Below are 13242 nucleotides of genomic sequence, written 5' to 3'. Positions count from 1 at the left end.
GGAAACAAATCTCTTATGGATCATTATAACGGATGACTACAAAACATGTGAACTCAGCCTAAAGTGCATGGTGCATTAAAGTATTAGTATTAGTGGTAAAGTCATAGTAACTGCTAGATGAATACACAGCATAAAATAAGAGCAAAACAATTACAGGCCAATAGTCATAAGAGCCACGTTAATCCATGTGGATGTGATAGCTTGCGATAAGTTGTATGGAGTGTGCGCCCCTGCGCCCCGACGTGCGTCTCGCCCTGCTTCCTCAGGGTGACTGCCTGCAGAGTCCATATTAACCTGCAAAAAGTTATGTGAATTTCTAATGCTGACTTATCACACAAAATAAACAGAAGGAAGGTTTTCATCTAAAAATCATCCCAAGGCTGTTCATGATCTTAAGCTTCAAGCTGCTTCTAAGCCCATGTGATAACATGAAGACATTTTTGTGTAATTTTCCCATCCCTCCATTAGCATTTTAGTAGGAAGTCGCAAAAGTGGTATGCATTGCAGTCAAAGTCATCAGTTGCCTGTGACTCACTTCACAAGTCTCCATCTGCTAAGGACACTGCACCATAATTGGACACTATCATCAGGTACCCCATCCAAGATGCAAGTATCAATCTATTCTTATTTTACAGTAGCTTTGCACCTATTTCAACCAATCATGAATACATCATGAAAATGCATCTCACATCTGCGTCAGGGTTTCTATTCAGAGACTTCTTCTTCACAGCTTCACGTTGGGCAGATAACACTGCATTCGGCATTATGGTAGATGTCATATGCCCCTATTAAAAGTCAGTTGGGTCTATTGCTAGTATCCGACGGGCTTCAGATTTGGCACAGTCTTGTGACTTCTATTATGTATAGAAACCACAACACTATTGTGAATACAACAGAAGATGTTAACACATGTAATTTATATTGATACCTATGGTGAAAAAAAGGTTAATAATGATACATATTGTTCATGGTGGTCTAAGATGGCATTGCATTCTTTGGTATATATTACAGTTTGATAGGATATGGTTTAAGATGGTGAAGGAGTTAGTGGTGTGCTTCTCTTTGCACTGCTGCATTTAAAATTAGCTGTGTACAACCAGTACAAGGGGGAGCTATCACAGATGATCATAGGTAAAGAAGGGGTCTGGCTAAGCTCTTAAAATGGGGAGTTGCTGAGACTCAAGAAAGATGCCGATACCATGGCCAGCCTTAACTATGTGTGACTGGTGCGGTCACACAGGGCACCGACCAGCTGAATGCAGAGGGGGCACTGCATGGAGACAGCAGTTCACTTTCATTTGCTGCTCCTGTGGTGCACAGGTTCCAGCAGTGGGCACCCTCACATCCTGTGTGCTCTGTGTCCTGTCTTCTTCCGTCTTCACCACAGAGAGATGGGAGACGGGCGCCTGATCTGCTCCAGCTGAAGAAGTTGCTGAAAACACCTACTGAACTCCTGCAGGAGATATCTTATTTATAAGATGTGTGTGTGTGTGTGTGTGTGTGTGTCCTGTAAAGTGTGCAATATCTCTATCTACAATCTATTCCTTTATATAGTATCTATCATCTATCTATCTATATGTCCATCACTTTTTCCTTGGATTCATGGTTAAACATCATTGAGGAGCAGATGGCTCCTCTGTCCCTCACTTGGTCTGCAGCTATGGGCTCCTGACAAACGTAATGACATCAGGGGGAGCCTGTGACGTGATGGCAGTGTGCTCTGCATTTATACTTAATTTTTACCTCCTGCATATGCCCTGCTCCTGTCATGTATCATATGTAATGTGTATCTGTGTATTATATTCGTGAAGGTTACGTGTTTGTAATTCTGAATATTGACCTGCCGTATCCTCCAGGTATGTACTATGCACTCTGTTTCACATACCGATTAGAGAAGTCATCATCTCATCGCTCACATGCGATTTGCAGACGTGTAATCATCTGCCGAATTACGTCTCCTCCTGTTTCTCTAAACTGAAAATTATAACAAGAGAAGCAGGAGAAGTTATTCGTCAGATGCCCATGTGACGCCCTGGCAAAACCAGGGAGTCACAGATGACTGTGCCCCCAAGGGTACAGGAATTGCCTCCTTCTTGGGATTCAACATAACACCTTCCCACAAAAGGTTACATCAAAGCCAACCTGAAACTCTAGTCACCCCCCCATGGCAATATGGACACGCCAATCGGCGAGACCAGGCAGTTGGAGAACGCCCACCTAGGGATCCTGAGGTGCGAGGGGAGGGATCTGTAATCTGTTTCAAATGCTGCGCATCACTTGAGCACATGGCCAAGGACTGTAAATCCATCGTCAAGTGTAAGGAGTGTCATAGCAAAAAACACGTTTCAGCCATGCACTCAACCCAGCTAGCTAGAAACACACCAGCTGCAGTCACCACCGCTCCCACTCCAAGTCATGGCGGGGAGTCCAAGAATCAGACTGATACCAACACAGCCGTCTCCTGCTCATGCTCAGAGGTATGTGGAGAGGGCCAAATGGAGAAATGTTGTGCTCGAATATGCCTCATCAAGGTTTATCCCGTGGGACATCCAGAAAAGGCAATGAAGGTGTATGCCATCATAGACGACCAAAGCAACCGGTCCCTGGCAGGATCCAAATTCTTTGAAGTTTTCGGAATTAATGGACCATCAGAAACCTACACCTTGAAAACCTGCTCGGGTCGCATAGAGACTAGCGGCAGAAGAGCCCAGGGATTCATTGCTTCTTCTATCAATGGGAAGACTGAAATACCTCTACCAACGCTAGTTGAATGTGACCAATTACCTAGCCACAGGAATGAAATTCCTACCCCAGAAGCTGCATTTCATCAACCACACCTGAGACACCTCGCTAGTGTTATCCCACCTTTGGACAACAACGCAGAGATTCTACTCCTGCTCAGCAGAGACAATCTAAGGGTACACAAGGTGCGACAACAGTGTAATGGGCCTGACTATGCACCATACGCCCACAGACTGGACTTGGGATGGGTAGTCATAGGAAATGTGTGCGTTGATCGATCAGAAATTGACTCATTCAAGACTTATGTGCATGGAGATGGGCGCACAACCTGCTTAAAGCCATGTCCTCATCACTATGGAGTGAAAGAGAAGTCTCCAGACACAATACAGCTACCTGACATCGCTTCTCCTCTGCATATCGACAACTTGGGAAGATCAGTCTTTCTCACAAACAAGGACGACGATAAAGTAGCCTTGTCAGTAGAGGACAGAGAATTCATCGAAATATGGACTGTGAGTTTTCTAAAGACAAAACCAACCACTGGGTCTCTCCATTACCCTTCCGATCTACCAGGGTAAGACTACCAAACAACCGAGATCAAGCTCAGACCAGATTTAACGCTCTTCAGCGTTCTATGAACAGCAAACCTGAAATGAGAGAACATATTGTTGCCTTTATGGACAAAATATTCCGCAACAACCACGCAGAACCTGCTCCATCCTTGAAGAAGAACGAAGAGTGCTGATATCTGCCTTCATTCGGTGTATACCACCCATGGAAACCGAATCAAATCAGGGTTGTCTTCGACTCCAGCACCAAACATGAAGGCGTATCCCTTAACGATGTTCTCCTCACAGGTCCCAACCTATCAAACAACTTGGTAGGAGTATTGCTGAGGTTCAGAAAAGAGCTTGTCGCCGTCACTTCCGATATTGAACAGATGTTCCACTGTTTCCTAGTCAGAGAGGACCACCGGAAGTTCCTCAGATTTCTGTGGTACAAGGACAATGACACCAATAAAGAGATGGTGGAATATCGTATGAGGGTCCATGTATTTGGAAACAGCCCTTCACCCGCAGTTGCAACCTATGGCCTCCGGAGAACCGCATTAGAGGGAGAGTCTGAGTATGGAACAGATGCCAGAGACTTTGTTGAGAAAGACTTTTATGTAGATGATGGGCTCAAATCACTACCCACCGAGGAAGCAGCCATTGATATGCTCAAAAGGACCCAAGGCATGCTGTCCCAGGCAAAACTCAGGTTACACAAAATTGCTTCAAACAGCCCGACCGTAATGAGAGCCTTTGAGTCAGGTGATCACGCACCTGGGTTCAAGGACATTGACTTGGGGCTAGACAGTCCACCCGTGCAGAGGAGCCTGGGCATCAGATGGGATCTCGCAGCTGACTCCTTCGGATTTCAAATAAGTTGCTCAGACAAGCCATTCACAAAACGTGGTGTCCTTTCTGTAGTGAACAGCTTATTCGACCCGCTGGGATTTGTGGCGCCTATCACTATACAAGGCAAATCCCTGCTGAGACAATTCTCTGAAACCGTCAAAGACTGGGATACCCCACTCCCTTCCGACAAACAGCAAAAATGGGAAGCTTGGAAACAGTCGTTGTGTGGGTTGAACAACATTCACATCCCAAGATGTTATATCAAAATCTCACTCACCTCTAGCATAAAGAAGGAACTCCACATCTTCTCAGACGCCTCAACAGAAGCCATAGCAGCGGTTGCATACCAGAAAGTGACAGACCCCAACGGACAAAACTACGTTGGATTTGTATTTGGCAAGGCTAAGCTAGCCCCGAAGCCCGACTATACTATTCCCAGACTGGAACTCTGTGGCACCGTTTTGGCAGTGGAAATTGCCGACTTCATACGGCAAGAACTGTGTGTTGAAATAGATGAGGTCCAATACTACACTGACAGTAAGGTCGTTTTAGGTTACATCTACAATCAATCAAGACGATTTTATGTGTACGTCAGTAACCGCATCGAAAAGATCAGGAGATCCTCTAAACCAGAATAATGGCATTATGTACCATCTGAACTGAATCCAGCAGATCACGCAACTAGACCTATGTCTATAAGTTCTTTTGCTATTTCTTCTTGGCTTACAGGTCCAGAGTTCCTGCTGAGACAGTCAGAAGAAGGTGTCCAGGAAGCCTTCAGCATCCTAGATCCAGACAACGATCCAGATGTCCGAGCTGAAATCAACACCCTGGCCACTAGTGCAGAAAAAACTTCCAACCTCTCTTGCCAACATTTTGAACGTTTCTCCAGCTGGATGAGGCTCGTCATGACCGTCACAAGGTTAGTGCATATCACCAGATGCTATCGTACGGACCTTGAAAACAAAGACTGTCCTCACTGGCATGTCTGCCACAAACCCCTTTCTGCTGAGAACATCTCCCATAGTGAGTCTCTCATAATACGCCACCTCTAACAGAGTGAATTCACCATAGAATGGAAGTGTTTATACAATAAACAGCAGATTCCATTAAGAAGCCCTCTCGCCAGTTTAAACCCAGTTATGGACAGTTTCGGCTTACTGAGAGTTGGTAGTCGTTTAAACCAGGCTCATCTCGGAGTTGCAGAACAAAATCCTCTCATCATTCCCAACAAACACTATGTTACAGTCTTGCTGATCCGACACCACCATGAAAAGACTGAACACCAAGGCAAGCAAATTACTGAGGGCACTTTACGGTCTGCAGGCGTCTGGATTATTGGAATGAAGAGATGTGTAGCACAAATACTGCACGATTGTGTGCACTGTCCTAAAGCGAGAGGAAAACAACTGTACCAACAAATGGCTGACTTGTCTACAGACAGACTTTCTACAGAGCCACCTTTCACCTACGTGAGCCTAGACGTTTTCGGACCATGGATGGTGTCCACACGCAGAACTCGCGGCGACCAAGCAAACAGTAAGCTGTGTTATTCACCTGCATGAGTGTTCGAGCCATTCACATTGAGGTGTTAAGCTGGTGTCACACACAGCGACAACGACGTCGCTGCTACGTCACCATTTTCTGTGACGTTGCAGCGACGTCCCGTCGCTGTCGCTGTGTGTGACATCCAGCAACGACCTGGCCCCTGCTGTGAGGTCGCCGGTCGTTGCTGAATGTCCAGCTTCATTTTTTGGTCGTCACTCTCCCGCTGTGACACACACATCGCTGTGTGTGACAGCGAGAGAGCGACAAAATGAAGCGAGCAGGAGCCGGCACTGGCAGCTGCGGTAAGCTGTAACCAGCGTAAACATCGGGTAACCAAGGGAAGACCTTTCCCTGGTTACCCGATATTTACCTTCGTTACCAGCCTCCGCTCTTGCTGCCAGCGCCGGCTCCTGCTCTGTGCACATGTGGCTGCAGTACGCATCGGGTAATTAACCCGATGTATACTGTAGCAAGGAGAGCAAGGAGCCAGCGCTAAGCAGTGCGCGCGGCTCCCTGCTCTCTGCACTGTGACATGTAGCTGCAGCACACATCGGGTTAATTAACCCGATGTGTACTGTACCTAGGAGAGCAAGGAGCCAGCGCTAAGCGCGGCTCCCTGCTCTCTGCACATGTAGCACAGCGACGTTATGATCGCTGCTTCTGCTGTGTTTGACAGCTAAGCAGCGATCATAACAGCGACTTACAAGGTCGCTGTTACGTCACCGAAAATGGTGACGTAACAGCGACGTCGTTGTCGCTGTCGCTTAGTGTGAACCCAGCTTTAGAGTCCATGGACACCTCCAGCCTAATCAACACCTTCAGAAGGTTCCTTGCCATCAGAGGACCAGTGAAACGGCTGAGGTCTGACCGTGGAAGCAACTTCGTCGGTGCATATAGAGAACTGAACATCGACACCAAGCCTATCCAAGATCTGCTGGCAGAGAAAGGTTTCACCTGGATCTTCAAACCCCCTCACAGTTCTCACATGGGAGGCTCCTGGGAGAGGATGATCGGGATTTCACGCAACATCTTGAATCCATGCTAATGGACGTCAACTCCTCAAGACTCACACATGAGACTCTAGTCACTCTTTTAGCTAAAGTGTCAGCCATTATCAATTCAAGACCCCTTGTTCCGGTGACCATGGATCCAGAAAGACCAACCATATTGACTCCTACCATTCTTATTACCCAAAAAACTGACAACGCGGTAATGCCCAGCGGAGAATTCACCCATGCGAACACTTATCAAAAACACTGGAAATGGGTTCAATATTTGACTGAGTCCTTTTGGAACCAATGGAGGAAGGAATACCTCACCATTCTTCGGGGAAGAAAGAAGTGGTGACATCCCAAGCTGAACCTCAAAGAAGGAGACCTAGTCCTCATGAAAGACCAGACCACAGAAAGGACTGACTGGCCTATGGGACTTATTACTAGGATACTGCCTAGCCAGGACGTCAATGTTCAGAAGGTGGAGCTAAAGGTCATCAGGAAAGGTGAGACGAAGACCTTTGCAAGGCCAATCCACGAACTTGTTCTGCTGTTGCCCATAGAGAGCATCCCTATGGGATGAACGCTACTGAACCTGTACTTTGAGCCATCCTTCTTGCTTGGACTCAATTGAGTTTGTTTTTGCATTTAACATGCCTTTCCTTTCAGGTTATATTATTGACTCAATAGTGAATCCCGAAAGTGAATTTCAGATGGGGAGTGTGCTGTTCCTTCTTGTTTTATTTAAAACTGTTACCTGTAATGACATATCTACTGTTATTTAATGTTTTTCATGCTTGTCTTCTGCTGCCATCTACTGGTCAGACCTTTCGGCTCCTCTGTTTCTTTTCGTCCAGTCTGCTGCTCCTCTTACATCACATCTTGGCATCCATGTTCAGTTCCCAGCCAGAGATTGTGAGAATCACACCCCTTATTTGAGTTGCTAGAAGCAAAGTCTTCTGAGCTTAGTGGCATCAGAAACAACATCACTAGAATACCACAACACTAAGAACTCGGTTCCTGTAACTGTGCATGTTTTATGGAGAAATAAACCACCATTGTTCATCTCAGCGTGTGCACGTTTTATCCATCAACTCTGAAGCGCTCTGGACATGTCTGCCTCACCTATTGGAAAACGAAGGTAAGATTCTCACGCCATCCCACAACTACGCACCTTCAATCACCTTTAAGTGGGGACAGAACACTTTAGATAAAGTTCTATTCTGGCACTGGACTTGACCCGCACCCCATTGTAAGTCACTGATTGGGCAGTGTGTCTTTCTGCCCACACACAACCAGCCACAAATAGAGCACTTCAGGGGAAAGGAGGGCGTTTTGTTTTTGTTTCGTCCACATTACATACGATAACGCTGATTTTACACTCATTGAGAGCCATTCAGACACTGCAAGCGGCTCGCACCGGCCGAGCACCAAGCATACCAGAGCACACCGATTCTTGACTGGGTGGTTAGCATATGTACAGCACCCAAATTCAAACAATGATTTTTTTTGTAAGGTCGGTATTCCATACAAACACTGAACGTTAAAGTTCTGGTCCGCTCACCACTAATCATGCGTTATATGGCATCACTGCTGTCTGCACATTACATGCAATTGTTTAGTGTAGGTATGAAAGCCATTCTATCATTACAATGCAACATTAGCAACTGAGGTAAATAATGAGATCATGCAGAAGCTGAGATGTGAATAATGAGGTTCTGCAGCAGCTGAGGTGTATATAGTGAGGGTCTGCAGCAGATGTATGTATAATGAGGTTCTGCAGCAGTTGAGGTGTGTATGATGATGTTCTGCAGCAGCTGAGGTGTGTATTATGAGGTTCTGTAGCAGCTGAGGTGTATTATGAGGTTCTGTAGCAGCTGATGTGTTTATGATGAGGTTCTGCAGCAACTGTGTTGTGTATGATGAGCTTCAGAAGCATTGCCAACTGGTGTGAGCCCACACTGATTAAAGAATGGTATATATGCCATAGTTCTTCCATAAAGAGCACCCTTTGGTCCTGAGTACACGCGGCACAAGCTGTAAGCTCCATGGTGCATTGTCTGTTGTTCATATTCTTTACATTGATCCACAGAATTTGTATAATAGATACAGATCCCACCAATGGGGCCATGGACACTCCCAGAACAGAGATGGCAGAACTCCCATCCAAGTGTACAGGAATTTATATAATCTCTTCATGATGAGTAGCAGCGCCTCATTCTCCAGATACATGTTGGTCACATTGGTGAGATCTGCATGTACCATCCACTATGTAATATTCAAAGATATAGCATAAATGGATGAGAACAGAAGACCCCTAAAAGAACGAAGTCAAATGTGGTGGAATTAATGTGGATTTCAGGTGCAGATTTTCCAACACAAATTTGGAGGATTTTATTGTACAATACATATGAAGAAATCAAATTTTTTAGGATATGAAAGAAATGGCCTCCTGTCCTCAATTGTGTCCTAGGAAATTGGGTAAAACATTAGTAGGGTAGGAGCACCAAAGGGCATTTTTGCACAGGGTACCATTCAGGCCAGGGTCGGCTCTACCGATATCTGTAGATCAGAAGACCCACATTGAGGCCAACCCTAATCTAAGCGTCAGCTTTGGTGCCACCATACAGCTCCATGTAAAGATGCTGTTCATGTCTGCAGATGTACATGGCATCAATGCCCTGACATCTAATGCTGCTGCTACTCCATGACGCAGGCATAGATTTTAGAGGACTCCTCGGTACATGGGGCAGGCTTCCTGTGACAACTTTATTTTTACAACAATTTTTTTTCCAAGTCATCGGCCTTTTTTTAATAATTTCCCCCTAAATTGTGCAAAGAGAAACTCTTCCTTCTAAGTTTTTTTTTGCTCATATACACCCTAATAATCATAATGCATTGGATGCTGGTGAAATAACTATGACTGCCTGAACTCCTGTCAAGAAACAACATGACTAGTATTTTCTTGTTCCTCATAAGTACACAGTGTTTAGGCCCCGTTACACGCAACGACGTATCTAACAATATATCGCCGGGGTCATGGATTCCGTGCCGCACATCGGGCATCGTTAGTGACGTCGTTGCGTGTGACACCAACGAACGGCCGTTAACGATCAAAAATACTCACCACATCGTCCATCGTTGACACGTCGTTCATTTTCATAAAATCGTTGATTGTTGAGGATGCAGGTTGTTAGTCGTTCCCGTGGCAGCACACATCGCTACGTGTGACACCCCGGGAACGACAAACTACAGCTTACCTGCGGCCACCGGCAATGAGGAAGGAAGGGGGTGGGCGGGTTGTTACGGCCGCTCATCTCCACCCCTCCGCTTCTATTGGACGGCTCCTTAGTGACGCCGCTGTGACGCCGTACAAACCGCCCCCTTAGAAAGGAGGCGGTTCGCCGGCAACAGCGACGTCGCTAGGCAGGTAAGTCCGTGTGACGGCTCCAATTGATATTGTGCGCCACGGGCAGCAAATCGCCCGTGACGCACAAACGACGGGGGTGGACACGCTCGCTAGCGATATCGCTAGCGATAGCACTGCGTGTGACGGGGCCTTTATATTAGTTGATTGTATGAAGTGTTGTATGTGGAAACTCTGTGACAATAAATACTTTTATCAAATACTTTAATATTAATTGTGTCTTCTTGACCCTTGTTTCCCATTTAAGACTCCTTGATCTTCAGATATGGTTGGTCTATCAGTATCTCCTGAGATCTCCTTGGCTGATGAACCTGTGAAGATCCAAGCTTGGGGTCTTCTCCCCGACCAGATAATCACTCTAGGAGCATGGCTGAAGGATGAGAAAGGTCATATATTTCACTCCAGAGCTTTCTACAAGACAGACATGGAAGGGAAGGTGGATTTGGAGAAATCTCCCGCCACTGGTGGAGACTTCCATGGAGTCTGTCCAATGGGATTATTCTGGGCTCTTAAACCAAAAATCCCATTTGAAATGCTGATAAAACACGATGTAGTGGGAAGTCCCTTCTTGATTCATCTGGAGCTATATTCCTCATTGGAGCTCAAACTCCATGAAGCTGAACCTGCTGCCACCAAGGTCATTGAAAGATGGTACTCAGCTCCCGGAGTCCAGAGAATATTAATAAGAGAAGGACGGATACGAGGAGCGCTTTTTCTGCCACCTGGTAGGTAACAGTGTAAAAAGAAACCCATAACAATATCAGGCCTAATTATCAGGGTAATACAGTTACTATTAAGATTTTTGGGGGTTGTAATCCATGAGTTCTACATAATATGTGGTGTCCTTTTTGGCAAGAGTAGTTAACGTTCATGTCACACATCAATGTTTAGGTTCTCATGTTCGAAAGTGATGTCATCACTAGGACCCCAATCCAAATAATGGAGGGACAAGCAACAGTAGTGTAGAGCACTGTGCCATCACTGATTTGTCACCATTGCATTTACATCAATGGAGATGGCTCCAGTTGGGTAGGAATGTGGCTGTGTAGGAAAAATGTAAAATGTGAGGCTGCCCTACACCAATTCTCGGGATTGCATGGGAGATACAGAAATTGTACCCCCGATGAACCTATACTGATGCCATAACCTATTGCAATTACTTTAAAACATGGGAAAATTCATTTAAATCAATGTTGATGCTTCTGTGACCACATGATTTTTTAAGACACCTGTAGTGCCCATCTCCAATGTCTTCAACCCCTTGCTAAATCTTCACAAGTCTCTTACATCCTCATTTCTATGCATTGCTATAATATTACTCTGCCCAAACAGAGCAGTCTCTCATGGCCTATAGAAAAAGTGCTGGTTGGCCCAATCTTCCCTTACCCTTTACTCCCCTCTCCTGGCTCCTCTAAAGCACAACTCCAGTGGGTTTTTTTTCCAATGCTGGGGATTAGTGATTTAACTCTGAGTCCCCGTCACCTGGCCTTATAATCAACCTCTGGTGTTTTCACCTTTTGTCGGCATTGCACTGGTCCTGCGGCACCATTTTGCGACAGTAAATTTTGACTTACTGGAGGTCAGAAGCTACGTCACAAGCTCTCACTGCAAGTCTATGAGAGACAGAATGAGACTCTCATAGACTTGTATTGAGTTGTTGTGACCTCATGTGTGTCCCATGAAACATTGGAACTCCCCGCAGGGAGAGTATAAGACAAGGGGCAGGGTACTTAGATTTAAAGCACCACTCCAGCGAGGAAATAAACACAAATACGCTGGAGTGGTGCTTTACATGAAGGTTCCTAACAGTGAGTATCTCTAGAAAGCATGGAAGTAGTAAGATTTCCACCTCCCTTCTCCCACAGTGGAGCAAGTGGGAGTGATTACTTGAAAATCCTACAGATGTATGTATGTCTCCTTTGTGGAATGCAATACAAATTAAACTCCAAGTATGCATCCCACCTCTTGGATATTACCCTTGCAAATAAAAAAACAGTTCAGATCACTTGACTGGGGGTCCAGCAACACCTTCACATTACAGACAAGAGCACTACTCCTCAGATAAAGATTTGGAAAGCGACTGCCAGCTCCAGACCTGCCCTCTAATCGGTGACTATCCAATCCAATATGATCTACTATCCATCCAATATGATCTACACTGTGTGCAGAATTATTAGGCAAATGAGTATTTTGATGACATGATACTTTTTATACATGTTGTCCAACTCCAAGCTGTATAGGCTGAGAGCCAACTACCAATTATGTAAATCAGGTGATGTGCATCTCTGTAATGAGGAGGGGTATGGTGTAATGACATCAACACCCTATATAAGATGTGCTTAATTATTAGGCAACTTCCTTTCCTTTGGCAAAATGGGTCAGAAGAGAGATTTGACGGGCTCTAAAAAGTCCAAAATTGTGAGATGTCTTGCAGAGGGATGCAGCAGTCTTGAAATTGCCAAACCTTTGAAGCGTGATCACCGAACAATCAAGCGTTTCATGGCAAATAGCCAACAGGGTCGCAAGAAGTGTGTTGGTCAAAAAAGGCGCAAAATAACTGCCCATGAATTGAGGAAAATCAAGCGTGAAGCTGCCAAGATGCCATTTGTCACCAGTTTGGCCATATTTCAGAGCTGCAACGTTACTGGAGTATCAAAAAGCACAAGTTGTGCTGTACTCAGGGACATGGCCAAGGTAAGGAAGGCTGAAAAACGACCACCTTTGAACAAGAAACATAAGATAAAACGTCAAGACTGGGTCAAGAAATGACTGATTTTTCAAAGGATTTATGGACTGATGAAATGAGAGTGACTCTCGATGGGCCAGATGGATGGGCCCGAGGCTGGATCAGTAAAGGGCAGAGAGCTCCACTCCAACTAAGACGCCAGCAAGGTGGAGGTGGGGTACTGGTATGGGCTGGAATCATCATCAAATATGAACTTGTGGGACCTTTTCGGGTTGAGGATGGAGTGAAGCTCAACTCCCAGACCTACTGCCGGTTTCTGGAAGACAACTTCTTCAAGCAGTGGTACAGCAAGAAGTCAGTATCGTTCAAGAAAAACATGATTTTCATGCAGGACAATGCTCCATCACATGCATCCAACTACTCCACAGCGTGGCTGACCAGTAAAGG

General features: G+C 45.5%; 1 protein-coding gene across 1 annotated transcript in view; it reads left to right on the top strand.

The window, feature by feature from the left end:
- The first annotated feature begins 511 nt into the window (after positions 1-511).
- The window catches only part of LOC142302092 (acyl-coenzyme A amino acid N-acyltransferase 1-like), a 37976-nt gene continuing 25245 nt past the window's right edge, over positions 512-13242 (top strand). Inside the window, exons 1-2 of the mRNA XM_075343177.1 lie at positions 512-590; positions 10357-10834. Of these exons, the coding sequence (XP_075199292.1) occupies positions 10375-10834 (460 nt within the window). The 5' untranslated portion in view covers positions 512-590; positions 10357-10374. The remainder of the gene's footprint in view (positions 591-10356; positions 10835-13242) is intronic.

Source organism: Anomaloglossus baeobatrachus, chromosome 1 (genome assembly GCF_048569485.1).
Source record: "Anomaloglossus baeobatrachus isolate aAnoBae1 chromosome 1, aAnoBae1.hap1, whole genome shotgun sequence".
NCBI classification, from domain to species: Eukaryota; Metazoa; Chordata; class Amphibia; order Anura; family Aromobatidae; genus Anomaloglossus; species Anomaloglossus baeobatrachus.
Note: the sequence above shows the minus strand (reverse complement) of the source record. Positions and strands in the feature narration are given on the sequence as shown.